Source organism: Micromys minutus (assembly GCF_963924665.1).
Source record: "Micromys minutus genome assembly, chromosome: 6".
In the NCBI taxonomy this organism is placed as follows: domain Eukaryota; kingdom Metazoa; phylum Chordata; class Mammalia; order Rodentia; family Muridae; genus Micromys; species Micromys minutus.
Window position 1 is genome coordinate 30,103,950 of NC_137975.1, and position 19,544 is coordinate 30,123,493.

The 19,544-nt window shown below is 40.6% G+C and overlaps 1 protein-coding gene across 1 annotated transcript in view; it reads right to left on the reverse strand.

The window, feature by feature from the left end:
* The window catches only part of CRB1 (crumbs cell polarity complex component 1), a gene marked incomplete at both ends in the record, with an annotated part of 173,204 nt that overhangs the window by 29,841 nt on the left and 123,819 nt on the right, over positions 1-19,544 (reverse strand). Inside the window, 5 exons of the mRNA XM_080918159.1 lie at positions 5,771-5,897; positions 9,162-9,290; positions 11,264-12,170; positions 15,251-15,416; positions 17,102-17,649. Coding sequence (XP_080774285.1) covers positions 5,771-5,897; positions 9,162-9,290; positions 11,264-12,170; positions 15,251-15,416; positions 17,102-17,649 — 1,877 coding nt within the window. The remainder of the gene's footprint in view (positions 1-5,770; positions 5,898-9,161; positions 9,291-11,263; positions 12,171-15,250; positions 15,417-17,101; positions 17,650-19,544) is intronic.

Genomic DNA, 19,544 nt, shown 5'->3' on the forward strand with positions numbered 1-19,544 from the left:
CACCTGCTGTGGCCTCTGGGTCCTTAGAAGAAATCATTGATAGTAAAGGTTTGCCCAAGCCAGGCATACATGTGTCTAGTCCAGGCTTCTTGTGACACCTTAAGCCTTTAAGCAAAGCTCTTTACCTGCATTACCAAAGCTTTCTTTCACGTGGCCTCACTTGCTACAGTATCATGGCAAGGTTCATTTCAGAAAAAAAGCATCTATCTACATTAAAAATCAAACTATCCAGGAAAGAAATTAAGGTTACTTCTCAGGACCCACGGTCATTGCAAAGTGATCATTCTCTTATAGCTGTGGCTGAGGTGTTAGATGGGCCTTGATTTAGAGAAGTCTATTGTTGAGTGTTGTTTGTGTATATGGGGGGGCATGTGCTCAGATGATCACATTATAGTTACTAAAAAAAAAAAAAAAAAAAAGCCCAAATGAAATGACAAAGATGTGAAGGAAACAAAACCTTTTGGTGGGACAGGGTTCTAGAGAAGTTTTATTAGACCCCAGGTTTCAGGAAGGGTAGGAATTTTGTCAGAGAAAGAAAGAGAAGAAACTAGGAGTATAAAGAGAAAGCTGTTCCAATGCCAGAAAGCTGAAGATGAGGAACTCTGCCTAGATGTGAAGTAGATTATGAAACAGCAGCAAAGAAATGAAGCTTGAGAGGCAGCAAGTAATAATTTATGAAGGGTTCCCATCAAAATTCGCTGTGGAAGCCAAATTCATGACCCTGATGCTGTGAGCCCATCTAACCCAAAGATGTAACGTTAGCTTGTTTAGAGATAGGAAACCCAAATTCCCAGCAAAAGGTCCAGATTAAGACCTGTGTGTGACTTGCTGTTCGAAGACTCACTCTGGGGCAGGAGTGAAAGGAACTCATGGTCTGTGTTCTCTGGTTACAGTAACAAACCACTAGAAGACAAATTCTGTCATGTGTAAAATTCAACAGAAACAAAAACAAGGGAACAAACACTTGAAGAGCTTATAATGTTACAACAGCCTGTAACAGATTAACATGCAGGTTAGGAATCATTTTAAAGTAAAACAAAAGGTTTTAGTACAGGGGAAACATTAAAACATTGACAGAAGAAACAGTTGATTTGTAAGAAAGTGAAATGTATAGAAATTACAAAGGTAACTGAATTACACAGGAAACTACCAGTGTTTTCTTCACAAATGGATTATCAGTGCACAAAGACCTGACCAATGCAAATGCTGATGCTTGCAGCCACTCATCAAACTGAGCTCAGGGACCCCAGTGGGGGAGCTGGCAGAAGAACTGGAGAAACAGAGGGAGATTGCAACCCCATAGGAAGAACAAGGTCGGCTGGCTGGACCACCCAGTGTTCCTGAGAGTAGACCACCAACAAAGGAGTGTCCAGGGAGGGACCCATGGCTCCAGATACATATGTAGCAGAGGATGGGCTTGTCTGACCTCAGTGAGAAGGGAGTCCCTTGGTCCTGTGGAAGTTTGATGCCCCAGTGTAGGGAGATGTTGGAGCAGTGGGCCAGGAGTGGGTGGGTAGATGGCTGAGGGAACACTCTCACAGAGGCAAAGGGAAGAGGGGAGAGGGCAGATGGGATGGGGAGGTGTGGAGGGGTAGCTGGGAAGGGGGATATCATCTGAGATGTAAATGAATGGGATAATTAATAAAAAAATTAACAAAAAAATGAAAAGGAAAAATAAGCAGGCCATACCTCAGAATGAAGACACTGACAACCAGCGATGGCATGGCAGAGAAACTCAAGGTAAACCCAGTGACTACCCCTTTGTGCATATTCTTTGGTCCCTTGCCTCTGTATATACAGTAGGTCAGAGAATGAGACCCTAAGCAGAGCATCCAGGTGACAAGTGTGTACTGCTTTTATTTTAAGGTAGCACCATTATGAGCAACAGACAAAGGCTATACAGCATCCACAAACCATAAAATTCAGTATATCTATATATGACTCTCAAGTTTGTATATTAAGCTCAGACTCATTTCTGATGTCAAGTCTAAAACAGTGACACATATAAATCAAATTGCAGTTGTCTGCCAGAGCATCATAGTCACTCATTTATTCAATGGCTCAATTTTTCAAGTAGCTCTCAGTGTATTGAACATGTTCATACAACTTCAGACCTTGCTTGTGGAGACCCTTCTCTAAATTTGGTACTATACTTGGTAGTCCAAAAATCTCCTTTTCTTTGTCTGTGTTAGTGTAGTAGTCTCTTAGTTACATATTTATTAGTGTGGTCTTGTAGTCCTTGATCCATTTTTATGTAGAAGTTCAAGTGACCCTTGAGATTATAACTGTCACTTTTATGTCGAAGCATTTAAAGGTTCCCAACAGTCTTAGGATGGAAAACCATTGTCTTTACATGACTTTTAAGCATTCTCCTGTTGACTTCTACAGCTTAGCCTCACCACACTCCCCCTCTGTTTCCCAGCCATACCACAGAAACTTCACAGCTTTTCCTGCCTGGAATATTGTTGTCTTTCCCATCTCTCCTTTCCAGTCATGTTTCTACTTACATTCAAATCTCAGCAGAGCCTTTGGAAAGCTTGTCTTCTTGACCCTCTACATTCAGGTTTAACTTTGAACAAAAGCCCCCTGTTTCCCAGGCTGCACAGTGGACACCTACTTCTATCACAACACTAACTGAGGAATTGCTCGTCTTGATTTATCTGCCTTCCTTACCTACTGTTCCTTTTGGCTTTATGTGGGAAGCCATCATGTTTTATTCATGACTGTTGGATCAGAGATTACCAAGGAGTGGTGTATCATAAGTCCTCATTAAATCATCTGTTGAGTAAGTATTATAGGCCATGCTTAGCAGTAAGGCAACATGGAAAGGATATTAGTAGTTGAAACAGAATTCTGCTCTAAATTACTAAACTCAAATAGCATAGGACCCTACTTCCAGGAAGAGCTTTCATTTGGAAGTATTGAATAGATAACTTCTATTTTAGTGATCTTCCAGAAAAACTTAGTAAAACAACAAAAAAAAAAGTTGGGATGGGAGGAACTTTTATTGATTTTGTATTGAAAAAGTATAGTTGGAAAAAAAAAAATGATGTGCTGCAAACGGCTCCTCACAACCCTGACCCAGATTTCTGAACCAGCACTAACTGAACCTACTTTTCTCTTTACAGTCAAAACATGGCATTTCTCCAAGCTTCCCTGTTTCATCTACTTCTCTTTTCTTCAGCAGAGAGTGTTTAATTCTATTCCCTTATATATACTCACAAAGAAGGAAGACAGTCAACCCCATCACAATTCGGTGTGATACAGCTGCTAAAGATGCAACATCAGCAAAGGGAGATGAGTTTTTATTCAAGTAAATGTAGTTGATTGCAGAGATTTGATTACATAAGTATGTGTGTGAGTTATGAAAAACCGAGTGTGTGAATTTATGTCCTTTGCGTGTGATGGTCTTTCCTCATGACCAGGTCAAACTAAGACCAGCTTTGTCAGAGATGATGTTAGTTAACAGTAAAAACAAATGAGTTTGTTGGAGTCTGTTCTCAAAGGTCAGCTACAGAATCACTTGCCTAAAAAAGAAAGCCCATGGAACCGGCCATTGGTGTCATGGTGCTTGCTTGTAATGACAGGTACATGGAAGAAGAAATCAAGAGATGAGTACTCATACTAATTTCTGGCACTGAGCCGCTGTTGGTGCTGGTAGTGGTGGTGGTGATGTTGTATCCATGTCTGTGTGAGTGGGCCTACGTGTGGATCATTTACTGTGTAACCCTCAGTCCAAGTAAGCAAAGGCATGTGTCACCAGAGAATGACAAGCAGAACATAAAGAAGAAAAGATTTTATTTTTCTGTGAAAATGGGGAGAATCCTTAGTCACACAGACATTGAATTATGGAGAAATAGGAAGAACAGAAAGAGGGCATTATGATAATAAGACTGTTGGAAAACAGAAAAACAATCGACAATGACAGTGACAATAGAAGCTCTAGAACTGCAGAGAGAATGATACTATGGGTTAATGCTCCTTAACATATGCTGCAGGAGGAAATCACATTCAGAACAGTAGAAGGGGGTGAACTTGAAACTCTACATATTGTCTCTGACTATAATCTACTTATTGCAAATATTTTGGAATGCAAATATTTTTGGAAACATTATCCCTACCTTCCAGCCTACAACAGTCTCATTTTAGAAGAGGTTATCTGAAATGGTGTGGATGCAATGCTTTGGATGCAAGGAAAATGCTGAGAAGGAGGGACAGACCTCAGCATCACTACCAGTGTGCAAGGGTTGGCGCGGGGTGGAGGCTGCTATGTCAAATGCATAAGTACTGAGGAATAAAGCTATGCAGGTTTTAGTTGGATAGTACATCACCTTGCCCTTCATTGGATAGGCAGATATGAATTCACCTTGGTCATTGCCACACCAGAAGCTCTTACTTAAAACAATCATGACCCAGTGAGTATTGATAACATACAGAGGAAAAGTCAGCCACATGTTTTCACACAAGGGCAGCTCCTGAAGACACAGACACATTTGTAGAAGGGCATCTTTCAGACCACCGTTACTTCAGTGGTGTTGCAAACTCATTCAAAGTATTTCTTCCTCAATGAACAAGAATGGCACCTCAGTTGAACTAATGTGCATTACTGAACTGGGGAAAACTTGATGGAAAAGTCAACCCACTACAAATGTGTTGGTACCTAACAGAAAGTTTTCGATTGTAATGGGAAAGGGGAAACGTAAGAGAAACAAGCAGAGAAGAGGCTATCTGCCATTTGCTGGTGGGAAGAATGGCTCATGCAATTGGAAATGATGCTGGTGAAAGATACTGTGAGCACTGTCTCTATCTTTCCCCCATGTTCCTGGGGATAAACTCATCTCTTCTTCATGAAGGAAAGAAATGTCCATGGAGAATAGCTTTGCAGAAAGATGCACACAGCTATATGAATGTTTGTAGATATTTTCAGCATTCATGTTACATGTAACTGGTGGGAAGGTAGGCTGCACAGTGAACTGGAGACACAGCAAAGGGGCAAACTGTCAACAGGAAAAGAGGAACGCTCCAAGGTGGAATGGAGAGAAAAGGTTTTCTAAATGTAATGAAAACCATTCATCGTGGAAGCATTGAAGATGGTGGTGACTTAGGATTCAGTACACTGGCTGATGAGATCTTTCGGGCTCTATTAAGAACTTTATTAGGGGCTGGAAAGAGCACTGACTGCTCTTCCAGAGATCCTGAGTTCAATTCTCAGGAATCACATGGTAGATCACCACCATCTGTAATGGGATCTGATGCCCTCTTCTCGTGTGTCTGAAAAAGTAGAGTAGGAAAATATTGTCTATAGGCCCAGACTACTTGTGGTGTACTCAAATGCATTTTCATCCTCCAAATCTGCAGTTCCCAACCTGTGGGTCGCGACGCCTTCAGGGATTTTCATTAAGACCATCAGAAAACACAAATACTTACATTATGATTCATAAAAGTAGAAGGATTATGAAGTAGCAATGAAAATAATGTTATAGTTGGGGTCACTACAACAGGGAGAAAAGTATGCTAAAGGTTGAGAATCAACTCTCTAAATGGATCCTACACCCTAATTTTCCCATTGTCTTTTCTGGAAACCTACAATGAGACAAGGTGTTTCTTGAAAGTCAATGTTTTACACTTGGGAATGCCCATGTGCCCATTAATTTTCCTGTGCACCCCACTCTACAACTGGCTCATCGTTCATGCGCAGAATGAGGTAGGACAGGAGCTGAAAGAGGTTTTGCCACAGTAAGAGAGACACATAAAAGGAAAGGCCGCTTACATCCAGCTCACAGCGCTCGCCAGCGAAGGCCACATCACAGATGCACTGGAATCTGTTGACCAAGTCCCTGCACAGGCCTCCGTTGATGCAGGGGTCAGAGGCACATTCATTGATGTCCTCTTCACACCTTGAAAATGAATAGAAAAGCAGAAGCCCCGGGTCGGGTGAGTAAGTGTTTTGTTAGATGGAGCGATGGTTTGTCCCTCTTCCTAACGTGGACAGAGTTATTACCAGATCTACCCAATTTTCAAACACACTGGGTAATTTCAGAGGTTCCTTAAGAGCCCTTTAATACATTTTGAGGTTTGTGGAAACTTGTTGCTGTACAAATGCACAGACATAGGTGTACACCTAGAATTAATTTGTATACGAAAGTGATTGCAAATATTTAGAAGTCCTGATTGTCCCTTAGCAGCATAGGTTGGCTCGCCACCTTATAAATACCAGCTTTATTGGATAGACATTGGTGGGCTACCCCAACTTTGCCAGCCTGGGATCTACAGGGCAGAGAGAGCAAAGAAACAGACTGCGAAGAATATCTCTATTCTAGAACATCTCTGCCTCAGGATACATTTGGTTAATTCTAGGAGATGTTGAATTATTTTCCTTTGGAATTTGAGTTTTTCAAACATTTACAAAAGTAATAAATCTGTGGTCTAATAGTGACAAGGAACTCTAAACGTCCTAGCAAGCATTTTCTTATGTGACTTCTCTGAAAAAAACAATATCCACTCTAAGGCACTTGAGTACTGCCTGCTTCCTTTTCTACCAACATTGTTTTTCTTTTGATTTTTAAAAAATAATATATGAACACAAAAATGGCAGACACGTGTAGAAAAAGTGAATGAGTGTGTGTGTGTGTGTGTGTGTGTGTGTTTGATATTGATACTTTGTATAAAATGGTGTGATGTTCAACTAAGGTTGAATTAATCAAATGTCACATCCTGTTGATGCTTTCAAATCAGTTTTAAGTTTTTTGAAATATTATTGTGTATAGACGCAACTCCTTATTCTGACCCTCCAGGTTAGTTCAGTAGTTTTATTTACCATATAACAGATATTCTTCTAAGGCCTTGGAGCAGAGCAGTAGTAAAGGCATTTGTGCTACCTTAGGAAACTATCTGCAGCACCATCTATGACATGAACTGTTTTTAATCTCCACTTCCCTCAAAGTAGAACTTCCATGTGTGCAGAGACTTCTCACCAGGCTCTAAGACAAGGTTGAGGTGGAGGCACTGTGAGATCCCTAGTGCTATGGGAAATGGAGATTCAGTCCAAGGAAAACAGCTCTTTATCCACGGGATGCCAAGCATAGCTGAGACTCTGTTTTCCTTTTATGGCCCTGGCTTCTGGGCTGGAAGGAGGCTTCTCTGATTAGATCCCAGCCAAACTTGACAACTCAGGAGCTTGCCAAGCATTCTGTGTCTTGGGTGGCCAGCATTCACACCATCCATCACCTGAACTTGCTGCACTGACAACATGAAGCTGGAAGCTTAAGCAGACTCAAGAGCGTCTCAGTGTCTTCCACAGTGTGGAAATCTCACTGCTCTAGGCCTTGGGAGACTGCCTAAGCGTTCCCAGCCCTTCCTCCTGCCTTTTTATATCCTTACCTATTTTGAGCAAAACAGTGGATACTTCATATGCATGGCAAACAGCAGGGAAGCTCCTATTAGAAAATAACAGGACTGAATGTGGTGCCTCATTCCCTAAATCCCAGTGGCGAGACAAGTCAGGCAGAAGAATGACAGCAAGTTCGAGGCCAGCCTGCTCTATGTAGCAAGTTCTAGACCAGTTGGGCTACAAATGGGATCCTGTCCCCAAAGAAAAAGCAAGGTTAAAACCAAATGGAAAAGATGACAATTAATATATGAAAAGTCAAAATAAAGCCATTAGGCTCCCATGAATTAATTAATGATGCATAATGTGTTTGCAAACCAGAATACATTAAACACACGCTCACTGTTAGAAACAACTTTGTCTTAATGAAATCTATTTAGAGAAAATCTTCCCAGGGAAGAAAAGAAAATTAATAATCCCGCCTCCATCTCAATCAACAATTTAATCAATGGCAAGTATGACATTTAAAACATACATACATACACACACAACACACACACACACACACAACACACACATACACACACACACACATGGAAATGGAAATATTTACTACAAAAATAATTGACAGTATTGAATGTATACTATTCATTGTACTAATAAATGGAGATAATATTAAGCCAGGAGGCCACTGGCATTTGAAGATAGTAAAGGGTTATATATACTTAGGCCAAAGATCTATTTACAATATTTTGAAAATATGAAATCGGGGGCATGTCATACTGTGATAAACTGGAACATGGATGTGCCTCCTCTAATTCCTTCTGCACACATATGTATCTCAATTGCCTGTACCTTATTCGAGGAGATGGAGAAAAGCATTCTCTACTTTGTCTTAATTGTGCTGAGCAATCACGTACTCATGAATTCATGGCAGCTTTCCCAGTGGAGCAGCATCAGCGTTGGTGGCAGCTCAACCTTCATTGTTGCATGCATTTAACTCACATCAATCTGTCGTTTAACCTTCATTCCCCATCATTTGTGCTCACAGGTGCATGTGTGAGGGAGCGCTCACAAACACACACACACACACACACACACACACACACACACACACACACACACACAACTAAACCTTGCTTACAGAGCTCTGAGATGTAGGCACATGTGTGGATTAGTGCTACACAAATCATTACGTTTATCTGTCTAAATAATGCCTCTGTTTGTAGAGTTCTGGTTTTTGCCTGTTTGGGGATGGGAATCTCTTAGGGCATCTGGTCAAAGCAGGGAGCGTGTTCTCTCTTCCCCTTGACCACACCCCAAGCCAGTCAAATGCACACACAACTTTACATGTATCTATAGCTGGGCACAGACTGACTAGGTGAACAGTTAAAGGGGTTCTCTGTGAAAGAAATAATTCCCTGGCTAAGGAGTACATAAACTTTGGGTTGAAGTTAATCATATAAGGTAACATTTAGGTGTGTTTTATTTTACTTCAAAAGCAATCATATTGAAATCATATATTAGAGTTAGCATGGGGAGGGAAGGACTCCATGAATCCAGAAGTACTTATAGGAGAATAAATAAGACATTATATATTTTAAAAATCATATTTTCTTATTTGAAGTCTTGGCTGGTAAAGTATTCTATACTTTGACCTACACTGTAATTTTTCTTCTTTTTTATTGCTTGATTCTGTCTGGACCTATATTTCAACATAGATTTTTTTCCCTGTGGGAACCGAGATGAAAAATTGGAGGAGAAAATGAACTCTGGGCAATCTCGCTGTTCTTTAGCTCAGAGCTTTTACCCATAAAGTTGCAGTGTAACTCACCACTGTCCCGTGAAACCTGGCCGGCACGTACATTTCCAGTCTGCCTGGAACGCGGAGCAGCTGCCTCCGTTGTAGCAAATGAAGTTTGTCTTCTCATTCCCACAGGCTGTTGAGGGTAATCTGCTATGTCTACAGAGATAACAGTAATGGCCACAGCTGTTTATCTTGTTCAAGAAAAAAAATTTTTTTTGAAAAGCTCACATATATGTAGTCAATGTTAGGCTAATTAAGCTCCGAGGCCAGAAACAATTAATGCCGGATTGTGCTGCATCATACAAACACCATGTTCTTCAGCAAAAAGACCCCTGCTGGAGCCCACTGCAACCAACCTGGCCATCCATCTTCCCTTCTCCACAGCTTTTGTGCATGAGATAAGATCTATGCCATGGGGTGGCAGTAAATCTAAGCCTGGGAAGGAGCTCACTATATCGAGAGTTGCAGCTGCTTTGCTAATAAATCAACGGAGGCCATAGGAAAATTGCATCTCTATAAAGGGCAGGAAAACAAGGAGACCACTCTGGTACTCAGGCCCTCATGTGATTTCTCTGTTGGCTTTCAGAGCTGAGCTACAGTTGCCCTGCCAAGACTTGCCTGCTCCCTCTCTCGTAATTCATAGCTTTGCACAGCACAAGCCAAGCGCTGTCCAGGCGGTTTGTGTATAATACTCAACGTGGTGGTGTGCTAGTTCAGCATGGGGCTCTTTGTACAGTCCCAAAGATGGACACACTGAAGAATCCTTACAAAGGCAGAATAGATTGTTAAAAGCCAAGAAAATACTGCTAGACAAAAAGCCCTAGGCTTGAAAAAACTGATCTTAAAGCAGATTTTAAAATTATTGCTCATGACCTTCAGTCATATGTGTGTGTGTGTGTGTGTGTGTGTGTGTGTGTGAGAGAGAGAGAGAGAGAGAGAGAGAGAGAGAGAGAGAGAGAGATCAGATAAAGAATGAATATTCTGAAAGTGGAGAGAAAGTTTACAATTGTCCTGTTACACCCTGAAGCTAATACAGAGAAGCCCATCTGAATGATGGTATAAAGGTGTGTCTTTTTCAAAGAGCCTAATAACTCTACTTCAAAAAGAAAATGTCGTAAGGACATGTTAGGAATGCCACCCTACTCCAAAAAGAGTCATTTGCGTTGCAAATCTCCAGGTTTATACACACCTTGGCTTAATAAATAGCATCTGAAAAGTTCATTAGAAGGGACCTGTGAGAACTTTATTCTTTAAAAGTTGACTTTGACGAATCAGTCAGAAAAAAGTCTCAGAAAGCTCATTACTAGGGCCTATATATGTTCTTATCTGTGGTCACTGTGTAAGACTCCTAATTTCTGTCCCAAAGTTTGATTTTAGCCAGTCAGGCTACTTGGTGACAAATGATCCTGCTAACTTGCAAGAAATAACATCTACCGAATATCCTGACCAATGAGCAGTTCTCACTGTATCTTGCCACCGATGCTCTGAACAATATTAGATGCTGTGGACATTGAGCACAACGTCTCACAATCATGGCTGCGTGTAATGTCTGCCAGGATGCCCTATCTCTGAATTAAAGTGATGTTTACAGGCAGCCAAATTACTCCATACCAGGTATGCTTGCCCATGTCTTAGAATGTAGTATTCATTAATAACAACTTCTCACCCCTATAAAGATGTAAGGCCAAAACTTCAATGACAGTAACAGGACGAAAGGATTATTTTTTATCTCTACTTTCATAGCATAAAAATGAGGTGGCCACAAGAGCAATAGACTATGATTGAAAGTTTAGAAAAAGAAATTGTGAAATTCTTTAAGATGGGTAAGTTGAACAGATAATCTTTTTGTGGCATTATTATGAGTATTATATAAGGGCCATTGTGCATTGGTGTATGCCCCAAAGTTCCTTTACTAAGCTGTGTTATAACTCTCTAAGTTACACAAAACATGCATTGTAGGCTATTCCACAATGAAATTGTGTATTTGCACGATCAGATTGTGGTGGGAGTGCTGAAAGCCAGCCTTGTTTAGCACATATGGATGGACATTTAAGAGGGAGAGCTTCCCAGCCGGGGAAAATTCAGAGCCTAGCCCCAAAGACTGAGCTGCACATGGACTCTGTGCCCACCTGCAAAATCTCCCGGTGAAGTTTCCGGAACAGAGGCAAGAGTAGCCACGAGCTCCACTGACACAGGTGGCCCCATTTGCACACTGATGACTCCTGCAATTGTCCACATCTGCTTCACAGTTCACACCAGTGTATCCTGGCTCACACTTGCAGTGGTAGGCTGCCACGCCATCAGAGCAGTTGCCATGGATACAGGGGCTAGACAAGCACTCGTCAGTATTGATTTCACAGTGTGTCCCTGACCATCCCGAGGGACAGGTACACTGATAAGAACTGTAACTGTCTTCACAGCTTCCTCCGTGCAAACAGGGGCTGGAGTGGCAGGCGTTTAATGGCAAACATCCAGTAAGTACCACATTTGTAGAAACTTTGAGAAACTGCTCTTCTTGGGGCTTACTAGTAAAACCATGAAGATTTTCAAAGTAAGATAGATATATCCCTCCAATATCTATTGTGCTCAGACAGCCCTGCAGGCCTTGCTCACTGTCAGCAGCTTGGTTACCCACATAGATGTCTGTATTGTCCTTCAAAAAGTTTAGGCTTCCAGCAGCTACTGCACTTATCACGAAGGGTGGCTGGTGGTCCACCTCCATTTGCCACTGGGATGTCTGGGCCAGTGGGTCTATCATGGAGAAAGTCACTTTGTGCCATGTGCCATCATTCACCAGTTGGGAACCCACCAGATGCAGCGTATAAAAGCTGTTGCCGCTTCGCAATTGAAAGAGTAATCTGGAGTCTTGAATGCTAATATTAAGAAACTCTGGTTCTTTTTCTGCATGCAATATCATCACATTTGTATCACGGGTTCTGAAACCAAACGTGATATTGGTGAGTTCCCTAGTAATATTCCCATTGCTTCTGAACAATATCTCTCCGCTTAATCCGCTGAAAACAGCGTTCGTGATACCTAAAGTGGGAAGGAGAAACTGATTGTCAACTTAATTCATTGCATCACACCGCTGATGTTTGCATAAGTTGTTTGACATGTTTTGCACTGGGCTATTTGCTATCAAGTTGTGTCTTCTACAGCTGTTATTGTCCTTGTTTTACAAGAGTGTAACTTGAGAGTTGCAGAGGCTGAGTGACCTGGTCCTTAAAATAAAATCACCAAACTAGGAGGTCAAACCTGCCTATTGTGATACCAGAATTCAATTCACACCTTTCTTTTCATTTCAGACCTCCAGGAATGCCAATTATTCATTTGACACATAAACTAGACACATAGAAACCACAACTTAGTTTTGGTAACATTCCAATTAGTTAACAATGGACCCTGGCTTCTGACTGACCCCCTCCCCCCCACACACATGCAGTTAACTGAAACATTCACAAATGATGGATTGATCTATGCCATTAAAAAAACTTCAATTACATGCCAAGGGACCAACTAGCCATCTCTAACCAAAGAAGTTCATGTGGTAGAAATTAATACAATTCTGTGTTCTGCTATTTCAGTGAACAAAACCCTCTTGACCATCTTACTGCATTTCTCTATTAAAAATTACATTAATTTTATAATTATAACACCTGTCTCCTAAATAATCTGACGCTATGTCTGCTTATAGTCTGTCTACAACCTTGAGAAAAGACAAGTGGAAGCCCCACCCCCTACTTTCTACCAGACCTGTCAACCTAATTAATAGTGTCTGTGCCAGCCCCCTCTGTGCCAGCCCCCTCTGTGCCACATTACAGGAGAACACTGTCCTCATTTCTTTCGGAAGTCAGGCCGTCAAGTCTCCCGTTGGGTTCCACTGATTTTCACTATTTTTAGCCATTTTCTTATGTGCATCCATTATTATTATTATTATTATTATTATTATTATTATTATTATTATTATTATTATTGCCCTCACCAACATTTCCCTTCCATTTCTGTAATTTTCCCTCACTGCTATACAAATATGCTGACCGCCAAAAATTAAAAAAGAAAAATGGAGCCCACAAGACCCCACAGTATTTCCCTGACCGCTGCTGTGCTGTCAGATTTCTCTGTTCCTATTACCACCAAAAGTTAGTATTTTATAAATTCGCTTTAATTTCCTTGTCTCTCATTTTCTCTGATTTTGTCCCGATCACTTCACTGAAACTGCTGCCGCAGAGGTCACAATGACCCCAAGCCAGTGTTCAATTTTCTCTTCTGATTTTTTTTTCTTACTTTTTCAGCAGCAATTGACCTGAAAACATGATTGGCGACCTTCATTGCCTGGTACTGTCCCAGACACCATCGTTGGTGACACAGATCTTGCTTCCCAGTTTCCCTGTTTCTGCGGTTTCTGAAGATGCTCTAACAACCACTTCTTAGTTCAAGATGTGCATTTTAAGTGCCATCTTTCAAGTTTATGGGATCTAACCCTGTTTAATTGGCTACTTCCAGTTCTCAACAATGTCTCCCCCATTCACATGCCACAGTCACAAAACAAGGAGCTTGTTCTAATACAGGCTTTTAATACTTGCTGAAACTTCAAACTGGAATATTCTTTCTCCAGAGTCCCCCATGCTCAGCACCTCCTCAGTGTTGCTCTCTGCTGAAATGTCACCTTCCAAGTTAACATAGGTCTTCCTTGTATCCTCCTATTATCGATTTATTTCATACCTCCTGTTGCCAGTGGAAACTGGGCTAGTGCTTGTTTCTTAACTCTTTCTGCTCTAGTGTGAAAGCCAGATGGGACCAGACATCTGCTATGTAGAAATGCTCACTCAGTCCCTTTGGTGACAATATTGCCTGGTCTGTAATAAGAGTTCATTACATATTACTAAGTGAATTATCCAGCAAATAACTTTGCCTGTTGCTTTAGAAAGTGAAATAATATTAAAAACCACATCAGGATAAATTAGTGAATAGTGCAAGCATTATTATTTAAATATACTGTTTGACTAGATTTAAAGATCTCATTTGATTTCACTGTTACTTGGCTGTTTTTCTTACCACATTTGGGGAAGGAATTCTGGAGGGAAGGAGCAGAAACAAACATCTTACTATGTATTTTTAAACAAATGCTGAAATGACAAATCTGATTAGCTCTTTATTGACTTGAACATTTATTTAGCAAGACAGTGAAGCCTTATACTGTTGTCTGGGTAAAGTACTCAATGCATTTCTATCTATTGCCTTTTCTTTGGGGACCTTTGCTTCAAGAAATACACTTATACCCAGAGAGGGTTGTAATGTTTTAAATTGTGTTTTAAATCTTGCTATGGCAGGAAGATCAGGTAAGCTCATGGTAGACTATGAGCTGTATCCTCTAGATCATATTGCTTTACTATGTTCTGTCTTCCCCAAACACTTCCCTGTTGACATTGGACAGTAGAGGACAGCAGAGGGCATCTTTAGATGCATACTTTATTTGAGTAACAAGAAGAGATTCTAATTTAATTTAGACATAGAGTGTTGGCTATACTTGGACTGTGTATTAGTTGATCTAAGGGAGAAGACAACACATAAACCCTAATGTTTAGGTAAGAATCATGACTGTAATATTGAAACTGGAAAATGGTTCATGAGAAGGGGAACAGTTACACACAGTAAACCTCTACCCAGTACACATCACGATACACATAGAAGCATACACAAAGATATGTGTGAAGTGGGTGTTGTTCTCTCTGTTTGAGATGTGAGGAAGCTTTAGATTATGGTCGCCATGAACGTAATCAATAAATCAAGAATCAATGGCAGTGAGCCAGATGTGTGCACATTAACTGCACAGTGTCTGTACTGAGAAAGCAAAAACAGCTATATTTGTCTGGTTCTTCACAAATTAATTTGAAATAAAGAGCTAGGTTTATTGTTGCAGTGGCTCATTTTCTCACTCAGAAACTCAGGCCCGTATGCATTCCAGAGGTCATACTGGTCTTGCTCTTGGTCACACCAGGCCTATTAAACTTCCCATGCAGTTTTCTCTAAGTTGGCTATGCCCAAATCATTTATTTCCCACCGTTTCTTGTTGGGACAATGAAACTGGATGGACGGCAGCTCCAAATGCTACCTACATTCAAACCCTCGAGGGACCAGCTGGCACTCTGCAACAGGAGGACATGGGCTGAGCTGACACCACTGAACTTCCTCGCAGGCTCTCCCTGTTGTGTTTGTAGGGCAGGAGCAGGAGAAGTCATCCCACAGGGAGTGGCAGACACCTCCATTATGACAGGGGTTGTACTGGAAAAGAAAGAAAATCAAAGGGATTAAAAAGCAAGGACAATGAAATATGGCAGTGTTAAAGGTGACATCATCTGTTACTTTAAAATGACAATTCTCCTACATCTTTACATTTCAGACATTGTTAATAGTATAGAATACAGCTGACCACTTCCATTTCTGATTGCTTACTCAAAGAGCAGAGCAACAAGCAATAGACAGAGATGAGGGGGAGATGAAAAAGAAAAGGGAGAACAGAACAAAGGAAGAATGGAGAAAATATAAAACTGATTTATGACATGAGAGGGTTTACTGAAATAGAAAGATATTCTCCATAATTTACAAGTTACTAGGTACTTTGCACACATCTATTATCACTGATTGTGACGATTGTTACTTCTGGGTACTTCTAGTTGCCTGAGACCCCCACAGTAAGGTGAGATAGTACAAGCTAATACTCCATACCTGAAGCCCCAGTTCCACCTGCTTCTCAATTCTCAGGGACACAATACTGTTTCCATTTTCAAGATCCCTCAGAGAGTAGTCAAAACACAAATATTCTTAAAGTATTTGTTTAGATCCTGAACTACATTTATCCAAGGTCTATTATTAACACAGGGTTTCCTAGTCATGTTCTGCCTTCTTCTTTCCACTTCTGAGGATAGAACATAGGCCTTGAGTTTGCTAAGCCTTTCGCTCCTTCACTGAGCTACCCTCGCAGCACATTACATAATTTTATAAACTTTAGTTTTTCATCTGTCACTATATAAATGCTAAGAATGCTCCTTTTATCTAGTACTTGTTTAGTATAACTCAATGGATTGATACCTGTAAAATCATTTCAATTAAAGTCAAAGTATCCCTACAAGAATATTACAGTGGTTCATTCACATATATTTAGAACTGAGTATCATAGGCAGTAATCATCGGGGCTCGTAAATGTTCAAGTCATACCAGTGATGTCCTTCTTTCTTTCAAGAGCTCATAAAGAGATAATCATCTCACATGGTTAATGCTATTTAGAAGACATGAAAAGTTGACTCTGAGCAATCATATGTCAAAGGATTTCAAGTCCAACTACTAAAAGGAAACTGAATTTTTGTTGTTTACTGAATGAAAGTAGCTGGGTACTGACATTAAATTTAGTGGGGTCTTTGAAAAGAAATACATTGGGCTAGACCTATAGAACACCATTAAAAACTTGTAGATTAAAATACTATTATTCTTGGGGAAGTTGATTGTTTGGGGAACAAGAAAAGCATGTGACTTAAGTTATGTCTACTGTTACGTATTTGTGATATTAATATAAACTAATGTTACTTTTCATGGTTCTTTGTGAATCTACCGGGCTTTCTTTAGACATGTGGATAAAAAATATTTCATGACTGGTGGAACATCAGCATTTTGTTCACATATAAAATATTTCAGTCAGGCGTGCTAGCATATGCCTGTAATCCCCACCCACACTTGAGAAGTTCAAGAAGAAAGACTATGAATTCAAATCCATTCTGGGCTACACTGTTAGTCACCTATCTCTAAAACAAACAAACAAACACAAAAAAAAAACCCAAAAACCAAAAAACAAAAAAAAAAAAACCCAATAACAACAACCATAAACCAAAACAAAGCAGAGCAATTATAATAAATCATTTAATAAATACAACCTGAGTATATACTATGTATATAGTTGACATGGACGACCCTACCTTACACATGTTGTCTCCAGGGCAGCCTTGAGTCACATTGACAAGAATTGGATCATGGTATGCATTGTTTGTATAGCTGGGAAAGAATTCCAGGTTCTGGTTGTTTAATCTTACATCTTGAATACAGCCTTTGAAGAAGCCACCATAAAGTTCAGTCTTCTCTCTGTCAGGTAGGCCACCAATGAAAATAACATCTCCTCTTTGAATTGTCCACGCAGGAACAGAAATGATTCCCAGGTTTTGTGAGGACTGATACAATTCAATTTCATTTGGTTTGATTCTCAAAGATATTAAGTGGGCATTTCCATCACTAAGAAAAAAATTTACTAGTAACTTGGGAGAGCCTGGAGTCTGCAGTGCCAGGCTGCCATGCTCTAGCCAGACATGGACATACTGGTAAGTACTGTTTCCCAAGGTCAGAAGTAAGCCCAGGGGTTGACGTGTTCGGACAAACATGGAGAGACTGAAGTTCTGTCCAAAATTATCGTTAACGTTAAAGGCAGCATATCCGGTGGAGTCATCCTGGCCAAATCTTCCTGCTACATACTCTGCAATGTCCAAAGAGGGAAGGAGAAAGATAGTCTTTACACTCAAATGTAAGAAGAAATGGGAAGTGGAACTTTCACAGGCATATACACAATCAGACACTTTCTCAAGTTCTAGAGAGTGTTATTCAGTAGAATAGTAAGGTCTCCTCATTTTTCTGAGCGTCTGAGATTATCATGAAAATCACTATATTTTGTGTTATAATAAGTGCCTGTCAGCTACAAAAGATGAAAAAAAAAGCAAAACAAAGCCTATGAATGATCAGCTAAATATCCCTGTCTGCTCTCTAAAATCCAGACAATGAAATCTTAGCTGCCTCTGAGTTTCATCTTGGTGAAAGAAAGGTGTGGGGCGTGCATCCCTGGGGCACACTGCCCAGTTTATCTCTGCTGCGTAAAGGCCTGCTGTAGCAGACATGTCATAACATTGAACTGCTTTGTAGGAAGACAGAGATCAATGGCAAGATTATCCTGCTTGATTTGGAGAAGTCACTCCGCATAGTAAGAATCTCTTGGGGAAGGAGATTCTAGGAGGGTGTAGTGTTTAATTGTTAACTGACTAGGTCAAGTACAGGAAAGGCTGAGAGCTGACTATTGAATTTTCAGTGCAGATGTTATTGCTGAGCTTGGCTCCAATGCTGTCATAAAGATGTTGCCACTTTGGGCTTTCACGTCTCAGTATAAATCAGGGGACAAAAAGATCATACCCTATCATGGTTAGACGTTTTCACCAATTGAAGTTTGTGCGACATTAAGACGTGTTTTAGTTTAGCTGAACCACAGTGAGTCTTGCTTAGACAACCATCTGTGTTTGAAGACCTTCTGCACAAAAGGCTACGTTTTCAGAACTCTGACTTGATTCCTATAGGAACAGTGCATTGTGAATCTGCATTTGGACACCACCTGCTCCAGGCAACTACAGGTAGCTTTCAAAGGTCCTCTCAGATAAAATAGCCTCTTTGAACAGGTTAACATCTCTGCACATGCTGCGGCACTTTTGTATAGGATGAAATGCTTAATAAGAAAATTGGGCTCTTGAAGCCCTTGAGTTTTGAGGATAGGCACAAAAATCCCTCAAGCTCAGGGGGCCAGATCCCTGCTGGTCATCGCAGGATGCCCACAGCATCACTTTGAGGGTCAGAATAAAAGACAGGATGCAGGGATGGGTTTCTTTTTTTCCTTAGAAACTTGACTCTCCAGTAATCCTATTCTTCAGAAATCACAAGCAGGTAGTCAGAGTGTGTGATGTGTTACTTGATTTTAGAAACACCGTAAGCCACACAGGAAGGACCCAACTGTAAGCATGGAAGATTTGGAGCTAATACAGATAATGGATATGTTCTAAAGATGTATGGATTAAAAAAATTTAATTTGGCAGATTTTAATGACTGATGGGCTTGAAGATGAAGCTTAGTGAGAGTAAGTAGCAGTCTATATCAAATGTAACTCGTCTGCTTAAGGTAGAAGAGGACTCTCTAGCCCCATGCATGACAAAAGACAATGTGTAAACAGTCACAAAATTAAATGTAGCTTTAACGTGATACATGAGAGTATATTAGATGGAAACAGGGAAGTGTAGTTCCATGTAAGTGTATCAACAAGCACACTTAGATGACACCTATAGAAAGAGGCAAAGGTATGGCAAAGGGGCAAGCAGATAATGAAGTCCCATAGGGACATGTCATATGGAGCCACTAGAAGAAAGTAATGTGTTCAGGACGCTGGGAGTGGTTACAGGGTGTGGAATATTTTTCTTCAGCTATTTAGGACTTCTCAAGAAGGGATGTAAAGCCCTAAGTGGGAATGTCCCCAGTGATAACTGTTTGGCAAGACGGAAGCTGGGGTAAATCATCATCTAGAAATAACAGTTTCAAAACTTGGAGCTAGATGGGATAGTG